This window comes from Taudactylus pleione, unplaced genomic scaffold (genome assembly GCF_031769625.1).
Source record: "Taudactylus pleione unplaced genomic scaffold, aTauple2 ptg000329l, whole genome shotgun sequence".
NCBI classification, from domain to species: Eukaryota; Metazoa; Chordata; class Amphibia; order Anura; family Myobatrachidae; genus Taudactylus; species Taudactylus pleione.
In genome coordinates, this window is record NW_028284730.1 from 10,292,983 (window position 1) to 10,302,405 (window position 9,423).

Genomic DNA, 9,423 nt, shown 5'->3' on the forward strand with positions numbered 1-9,423 from the left:
AAGAGGACAGAAGGAGTCTCCTTCAAGGAGGTAAGTAATGAGACTTAATTTATGGGATGATTTGTTTCTACATGTGGTGTACAAGTGCTTTTATTTTGCCTAAATATAATCACTTGTACAGTATGTCACATACTGAAACAAATTTAGTTTTTTCTTAATTCAGGTAAAGTGCACTAATACCACTAAGGCAGCTATTTTGAGTGTCCCCTTGCAAACATTAACATCACTGAGCCGGAATTTGATATGAAATACCGCCGGCCGCATGGTTCGATTCCCGTCAGTGGCAGCCCGACAGGAGCAGAGTGCGACGCAGCGGAAGCTCGACAGCGCTGGAAATCCCGATCGTGGATAGGTAAGTATTTACTAACCTAACCTAACCCCCCCTAACCCTAACCCTCCTTAGGGGTGCCTAACCCTAACTTCCCCCCCAAGTGCGTAACCCTAATCCCCCCTCTAAGTGCCTAACCCTAACCACCCCACTTCCCCGCTGCCTAAACCTAAGTCCCCCGGGGGGGTGCCTAACCCTAACCCTCCCTCCCCCTAGTCTAACCCTCCCAGGGGAGTGCCTAACCCTAAGTCCCCCCCGGGAGCCCTAAACCTAACCCTCCCCCCGCGGCTGTCCGCTCTCGGCGTCCGGCATCCCCACGATCGGTTTCTCCCGGCGTCGGGGAAATGCGGGCGTCTACATCTAGACGCCCGGCATTTCACCCTTGCCGGGAAATGGCAGTCGGGAAGCCGGCTGCCGGTATTTAGGCAGTCGGCTTCCCGATTGCCTCCCCACTGAGCCACATGCAGCTTCAGTTGGCTGGAAGAATCTGGGGGGGTCCTGCCTAATTTGACAGTCCCGGGCCCCACAATTTGTAACGGCAGCCCTGATGGTGGCAAAGAAAGGGCAGCCAGAAACAGAGCAAATTATCAGGCAATCCAACCATACGCCAACCTCAGATATACATTGGCAGCAGCAATCCACCCTTGGTGCCCATATTATATCATCATAGTTTCCACTTCTCTTTCATTTATGCCCACGGTGACCAACCCGGTCATCCAAAAACTGAGACCAAGTATTGGTTGGAAAAATTAAACATTAATCCTGGATATTACATACCTGGAGTCCAGCATTGTGGCACAGATTAATGGGTTACCCTATGTCTGTTGTGGTTCTGCAAGGTTCTCCTGCTATTGGTTGATAACATGTTGCCTGTATGTAAAAATTCCAACCTGGTGGGAGCAATAAGATCTGGACCATAGCAGTAATTACAGAACCTTCTAGTTTGTATGGAAAGCCGGACCCCAGATTAGTTTTATTTTGTATTAATGTTTAATTTATGGAATACCACTCAGAAATTTGTCCTCATATACCTAGCCTCAAAATGTCATGCGGTGTGAGACACCAAATGCGTCTGAGTCACTCCGAGAGGTGTAGCATACTGTCTTTTTGTTTCTATTTTGCATCTTTTTCGCATTACAGTCAGATTCAGCAATACAGCACAGGAATTAGTTTTAAACACAAACAAAGTTGCAGATGAAACGCATCAAAATGTGGCGTGAGAAAAAGCCTCGGCCGCTGCATTTTAGCACTTCGTATACAGATTCAGACTCATTCGCACACAGATGTACAAAAGTTGCACAACCTATTTTATTTGTGCACATAAGATGCACATTCTGAGCGAGGGACCTGGCCTGTCAGGAGGGGCTGTTTGATGCGACTGAAGCCACAGTGTATGTGGACACATCTGTAACAAGCCATTAGACCTGGAGTGATTCCACCTTTGTGGTCATGATTGTCACTTCTATTTAAGATGACTCTGGTGTAACTTTACTATCATTGAAAACAGCTGTCATACTGTTGCCAGATGTCACAGATTTGTCACATACAAAGAGACCTCCATGAGCTGGGATTACGTAGACAACTTCTGAAACGGAGTATTGGTCATAATAACTCACAAACAGGTTCTTGTCCTATGGCCAAATAAACAGATTACCATTGCCTACTATACAAAATCAGGTGACACTGAGGATTGCTCAAGTACACTATAAAAGTATATACATCCTTTCTACTGCATTGTTCAATAAAACATAATTTCCCATATGGTTCTCATTGTCCTGAGTAATTTTTCTTTGTGTTATATTAAATAAAGATCATCTGGGAGGCACAAAAAAAAATGACATCACCACTGAGGCACGGCTGCGCTCGCCATCAGGTAATAGATTTTTAATATGTAATTACGTTTGTTTATGTTTAATAAAATGTAAAACATATTTATAGACTTGTGTGTTGAACCTCTATTTACAGTCTACCCACAATGGGATATTACCTTTCAGTTCTCTATACTATAGAGACATATGTTTGCAGTCACAGAATAATTATCATCTGAAATGACACTATGTAATGGACGATGTGGGAAGCAGCGAAACAAAGCTGTGTTATCAGACACAGAACGGGTCCCATATGTGAGGACTTGGCGTTCGTTGAATTTAAGGACAATCTGTATTATTGTACAAATATTTTATGGAAGCTGAACAGCTGTGTGAAATTTATAGCACATTATACAAAAGCAAATATTTTATGACTTTGCAAGAACAAATGCATTATTAGATTTGCAGTGGATGATGTGCATGCTTCCTGAATATATATATATATATATATATAGAAATCCAGAAAAAAATCGGCACTCAGAGACTATCATGAATGAGTATAAAATGTATTGAAGGCGCGACGTTTCGGGGTGCAACCCCCTTTATCAAGCCACAACAGACTGTCTGTTGTGGCTTGATAAAGGGGGTTGCACCCCGAAACGTCGCGCCATCAATACATTTTATACTCATTCATGATAGTCTCTGAGTGCCGATTTTTTTCTGGATTTCTATTTTTGTTATATCGGGCACCGGAGCAGTTGGGATTTATTCTTATGCCATTTATCTAGGAGTGCCAACAAATAACTGACTATATATATATATATATATATATATATATATATATACAAATCCTAGAAGGCCGGCACTCCCCAATCACAACAGCAATGGGCGCAGGTGCTCCACTCCAATAGGGTATAGAAAGGCAGCGTAGTGAGTGGCACTCTGGCGGACTTGGCAATGATATAACACCACACACAGGTCCAGTGGTCAACGTTTCGGATTTTACTCCGTCTTCAGGACAACGAAAAAGCAAATGACATGTTCAATACATGTATAAATACTAAAGTGAACACTCACCATAGCGAATCCCGCACGAGCAGCGCCGCCGCCGGGCCCAGTTCTCCAACACTTCCGGATCCACGTCACATCCGGGACACATGATAGTAGTCTGTCTGCCGAAAACCGGAAGTGAAGTCATGGTAACCCTGCACCGCAGCGTCATCTCGTTGCTATGGAAACACATATATATAAACAGTGAAGATAACAGTGAGAAAACCAAACATACATATAGATATATCAAAAAATCTCATGTATATAGAAACATCCTCTAATAGTTAAATCCGCAGACATTGATAATAGAACCAACATAAAATAGAGCACAACGCCATAGGCGTTTCTGGAGACAACTAGTTAAATCCCAGAAAGGGTAGAGATGAATCAGTAGATACACAGGCTCATACAAATGATTTAAAAATCGAGCTCACAAAGACTTACATACGCCCATATAAACAGAGTCTCTGTATTAAATGTAACAATCTGAGGATTAAATCAAAAAAACATATTGAACGACAATTGTTCATTCAAACCCCTTGGTCTGACCGTATCCAGACGCCAAATCCATTGTGTTTCAAGTTGCAATAGTTTTTTCCCCCGATCACCGCCTCTGCAGTTTTCTTGAACTTGATCTATAATGATATATCTTAGAGAAGCAAGACTGTGTTTAGCAGCTGCAAAATGTTTTGCAACAGGTTGGTCTATATCTTTATTATTCAAAGCTGCTCGAATGGCGGAACGGTGCTGTCCCATCCGTTCTTTGAAAGATCTAATAGTCTTCCCAATATAGCATAAGCCGCATGGACACTTGATGAGATACACGATAAAGGTACTAGTACACGTAAGCGGATAATGTATAGTATATTTACGGCCCGAATGCGGGTGAGAGAAGTGCCTGGATTGGATCATAAAACTGCAAGTAGTGCAGCCTAAGCACTTATAGCACCCACCGGGCTTCGTCCGAGTATTGGAGGATCTCCGTTTTGAGATGTCGGTGCATACTAGCCAGTCTCTAATGTTTCTTCCTCGAGTATAGCAAGACATAATGTTCATATGCTTTAGCTGTTTCAGGTCCTTATCGTGTTGGATAATAGGCCATAGTTGTTTAGTCATATCCATAATGTTGTTATCAGCTGTATTGAACTTATGAGTCCAAAAAATTCTATCCTCCATTTTCTTCTCCCTCTTAGAGGAGCTGGATTTTATTAAAGTATCATTACGTGAAATGCTAGACACTTTCCTCTTGGCCTCATTGAGTAGGGACTTAGAATATCCTCTTTCTTGAAATTTGGTTACCATATTATCCATAGCAACGTCCAAATCATTCGGATTGCTAGTAATTCTTTTGGTTCTCAACAATTGTGAGAATGGCAAACCTCTGATGAGTGATGGTGGATGGTGACTTTGAGCTAACAACAAAGTATTGCGATCTGTTTCTTTCTGGAATATTTTAGTACTGATAACGTCATTATCCAGAAAGATATCCACATCAAGAAAGTGGACATCAGATTGACTCATTTGATAAGTAAACTTGATGGGACACTCTTCGTTGGCATTGATGTTATGAAGATGAGACTCAAATTCTTCTTTTGTACCAGTCCAAAATAACAGCACGTCATCGATATAGCGTGAGTAAAAATAGATCTTCTGGCCCATAGAGGAATTCATAAATAACCGTTGTTCGACAGAAAACATGTAGGAATTAGCGTACGAGGGTGCGACGTTCGAACCCATCGCACACCCCGTACGCTGCAGGTAAAATGTACCATTGAATAGAAAAAAATTCCTAGTTAGTGTCAATGATAACAACTCTATGAAGAAGTTAGTGTCTGGTCCCTCATATACCTCAGAGGTAGTAATCAGTTCCTTAGTAGCTAACAAACCCTCATTGTGCGGGATACTGGTATATAAGCTCATAATGTCCAGTGCACACATCCAAATGTTGGGGGGTAGCGTGTTCAAATTAGCCAGCTTTAACAAGAGGGAGGTAGTATCACGTAAATATGTAGGTTCGTTCTGGACACATGGCTGTAAAAAGAAGTCCAAAAAACACGATATTGGACTGTACAACGAATTCCGTGCTGATATAATCGGTCGTCCAGGGGGCTGGGTCGGGATTTTGTGGATTTTAGGAAGGCAGTATAGGTTAGGTACCAATGGAAAATCCGTCTTCAAATACCCAGCTACCTCAGTAGTAATGATTTTATTCTCCACAGCTAAATCAATAATGGAATCTAATTCCATTTATACAATAAGGAGGGATCACGGGGCAGTTGTTCATATATCATAGGATTGGACAATTGTGAATATACCTCTTTTTTGTAGTCCTCCAAATCCCAGACCACTATACACCCTCCTTTGTCTGCAGGAAGAATCATAATTTCATCCTCTGTTCTCAAAGTTTTAAGTGCAGCCCATTCGTCTTTAGTCAAGTTGGAGTACTTCACACAATTGGATGGATTCTGTTTCTCATTGGTGCATACTTGTGAATCCAGTGCTCTAATAAAGCTCGTTAGTGATACATTGTTGGATATTGGGTCGAAAGTCGACTTTTCTTAAAAGAACTATATTTCAATTCAGCTGGTTGATGCATTGTTTCTTTGTTGGAGTAGAAATCCCTGAGTTTTAATTGACGATTTAAACGTGCTAAGTCGATTTTCCACTGGAATTCATTGAATCTGTTCGTTGGAACATAAGACAAGCCTTTGTTAAGCAGGGAAATTTCTACTGGAGATAAAGATCATTTGGAAATATTAAAGATTAAACTTTCTTGGCACGTCCTTTTGATTTTACCACGGAGACACTGCTTCCCTCTTCTGATCGGTCGCCATTTCTTCCGCGTCTGGCGCGGGTCTTTACCCCTAAAGGGGGCTTGTTACAATTTTTGCCTGAGGGTCCCGCTTTTACTCTCGATTCACCCACGGAGGAGTATGAATCACTTGATGTATCGATATCTAGATTGTTGCTTCTCCACGGTTTTCGATATTTTGAAAATTTATTCCTCTCGCCGGTGGATCCAGTAAGCCAAGTATAGACCTTCTGTTCAGAGTAATCTCTATTTACTATCTCAAATTTATTCTTTTTAAAAGCAACTAGCTCTTTTTTATATGTGGCTATCGATTGCTCTAATTTCTCCAGCCAGTTGCACGATGTATCTTTAAGCAAACTTTCTTTAAGTAGGGCTTCAAATTGGAAGATCTCAGACTTCATGTTAGTCAGTTCTCGTGCTGATTCTTCTATAACAAGAGTCATTAAGTCAAATGAGCAATTATTTAGAATCGCTACCCATCTCCAACAAAAATCGTTGTTATACCGTCCAATTGTTGGGACATTTTTTATCCTAAATCCACGTGGGATCTTTTTTTCTCTATAATATTCGGAGAGGGTAACCCCGTGCAGCAAAAAGTCTACTTCTTTTTTGCGCATTTTAATAAGATTATTAAACAACTCATCCAAAGTATCAATGCCCGCCTCATCATGTAATCTTTCTTTAAATAAACGTGATTCAATTTCACTATCGGAGAATCTCAGTCTTTCACCCAACGGGAGATGAATACGTCCACAAGCCTCACTATCCACTGATGATGTATTAGGTTCCATCGTGTCACCAACTTAATTAGGGATGCTTGAAAAGGGAAAAAAGTGGATTTAAAAAACAACAGCTACACCTTATGTCCCTTCAACAAGGGTAAGTAGCAGTGGTACAGTCTTAAGATATATGCAGTATCCTGGAGGCACTCGCAAATGGCAGGTGAGTAATATAAAAATCGAGGGGGTGCACAAGCTAAGGTGTAGGACTTATCTGGCTAAGTCCAACACGAGATGCACAAATCCTAGAAGGCCGGCACTCCCCAATCACAACAGCAATGGCCGCAGGTGCTCCACTCCAATAGGGTATAGAAAGGCAGCGTAGTGAGTGGCACTCTGGCGGACTTGGCAATGATATAACACCACACACAGGTCCAGTGGTCAACGTTTCGGATTTTACTCCGTCTTCAGGACAACGAAAAAGCAAATTACTTGTACAATACATGTATAAATACTAAAGTGAACACTCACCATAGCGAATCCCGCACGACCAGCGCCGCCGCCGGGCCCAGTTCTCCAACACTTCCGGATCCACGTCACATCCGGGACACATGATAGTAGTCTGTCTGCCGAAAACCGGAAGTGGAGTCATGGTAACCCTGCACCGCAGCGTCATCTCGTTGCTATGGAAACACATATATATATAAACAGTGAAGATAACAGTGAGAAAAACAAACATACATATAGATATATCAAAAAATCTCATATATATAGAAACATCCTCTAATAGTTAAATCCGCAGACATTGATAATAGAACCAACATAAAATAGAGCACAACGCCATAGGCGTTTCTGGAGACAACTAGTTAAATCCCAGAAAGGGTAGAGACGAATCAGTAGATACACAGGTTCATACAAATGATTTAAAAATCGAGCTCACAAAGACTTACATACGCCCATATAAACAGAGTCTCTGTATTAAATGTAACAATCTGAGGATTAAATCAAAAAAACATATTGAACGACAATTGTTCATTCAAACCCCTTGGTCTGACCGTATCCAGACGCCAAATCCATTGTGTTTCAAGTTGCAATAGTTTTTTCCCCCGATCACCGCCTCTGCAGTTTTCTTGAACTTGATCTATAATGATATATCTTAGAGAAGCAAGACTGTGTTTAGCAGCTGCAAAATGTTTTGCAACAGGTTGGTCTATATCTTTATTATTCAAAGCTGCTCGAATGGCGGAACGGTGCTGTCCCATCCGTTCTTTGAAAGATCTAATAGTCTTCCCAATATAGCATAAGCCGCATGGACACTTGATGAGATACACGATAAAGGTACTAGTACACGTAAGCGAATAATGTATAGTATATTTACGGCCCGAATGCGGGTGAGAGAAGTGCCTGGATTGGATCATAAAACTGCAAGTAGTGCAGCCTAAGCACTTATAGCACCCACCGGGCTTCGTCCGAGTATTGGAGGATATCCGTTTTGAGATGTCGGTGCGTACTAGCCAGTCTCTAATGTTTCTTCCTCGAGTATAGCAAGACATAATGTTCATATGCTTTAGCTGTTTCAGGTCCTTATCGTGTTGGATAATAGGCCATAGTTGTTTAGTCATATCCATAATGTTGTTATCAGCTGTATTGAACTTATGAGTCCAAAAAATTCTATCCTCCATTTTCTTCTCCCTCTTAGAGGAGCTGGATTTTATTAAAGTATCATTACGTGAAATGCTGGACACTTTCCTCTTGGCCTCATTGAGCAGGGACTTAGAATATCCTCTTTCTTGAAATTTGGTTGCCATATTATCCATAGCAACGTCCAAATCATTCGGATTGCTAGTAATTCTTTTGGTTCTCAACAATTGTGAGAATGGCAAACCTCTGATGAGTGATGGTGGATGGTGACTTTGAGCTAACAACAAAGTGTTGTGATCTGTTTCTTTCTGGAATATTTTAGTACTGATAACGTCATTATCCAGAAAGATATCCACATCAAGAAAGTGGACATTAGATTGACTCATTTGATAAGTAAACTTGATGGGACACTCTTCGTTGGCATTGATGTTATGAAGATGAGACTCAAATTCTTCTTTTGTACCAGTCCAAAATAACAGCACGTCATCGATATAGTGTGAGTAAAAATAGATCTTCTGGCCCATAGAGGAATTCATAAATTACCGTTGTTCGACAGAAAACATGTAGGAATTAGCGTACGAGGGTGCGACGTTCGAACCCATCGCACACCCCGTACGCTGCAGGTAAAATGTACCATTGAATAGAAAAAAATTCCTAGTTAGTGTCAATGATAACAACTCTATGAAGAAGTTAGTGTCTGGTCCCTCATATACCTCAGAGGTAGTAAGTTTTTTTGATTTAATGCTCAGATTGTTACATTTAATACAGAGACTCAGTTTATATGGGCGTATGTAAGTCTTTGTGAGCTCGATTTTTAAATCATTTGTATGAGCCTGTGTATCTACTGATTCGTCTCTACCCTTTCTGGGATTTAACTAGTTGTCTCCAGAAACGCCTATGGCGTTGTGCTCTATTTTATGTTGGTTCTATTATCAATGTCTGCGGATTTAACTATTAGAGGATGTTTCTATATACATGAGATTTTTTGATATATCTATATGTATGTTTGTTTTTCTCACTGTTATCTTCACTGTTTATATATATGTGTTTCCATAGCAACGAGAT

General features: G+C 41.0%; 2 protein-coding genes across 2 annotated transcripts; both read right to left on the reverse strand.

Moving 5' to 3' along the window:
* Positions 1–3,684: 3,684 nt before the first annotated feature.
* LOC148509349 (uncharacterized) lies at positions 3,685–4,923 on the reverse strand. The gene has a single exon (XM_088443469.1). It carries the CDS (start codon positions 4,921–4,923, stop codon positions 3,685–3,687), a length of 1,239 nt encoding a protein of 412 aa, XP_088299595.1.
* Positions 4,924–7,721: 2,798 nt separating this feature from the next.
* Positions 7,722–8,882, reverse strand: LOC148509350 (uncharacterized). The gene has a single exon (XM_088443470.1). The coding sequence runs from the start codon at positions 8,880–8,882 to the stop codon at positions 7,722–7,724; it is 1,161 nt and encodes a 386-aa protein (XP_088299596.1).
* Between the last annotated feature and the right edge of the window lie 541 nt (positions 8,883–9,423).

Bases quoted from the DNA above. Each gene is read 5' to 3' on its own strand.
- LOC148509349 (XM_088443469.1), bottom strand. From the start codon at position 4,923: ATGGGTTCGAACGTCGCACCCTCGTACGCTAATTCCTACATGTTTTCT.
- LOC148509350 (XM_088443470.1), bottom strand. From the start codon at position 8,882: ATGGGCCAGAAGATCTATTTTTACTCACACTATATCGATGACGTGCTG.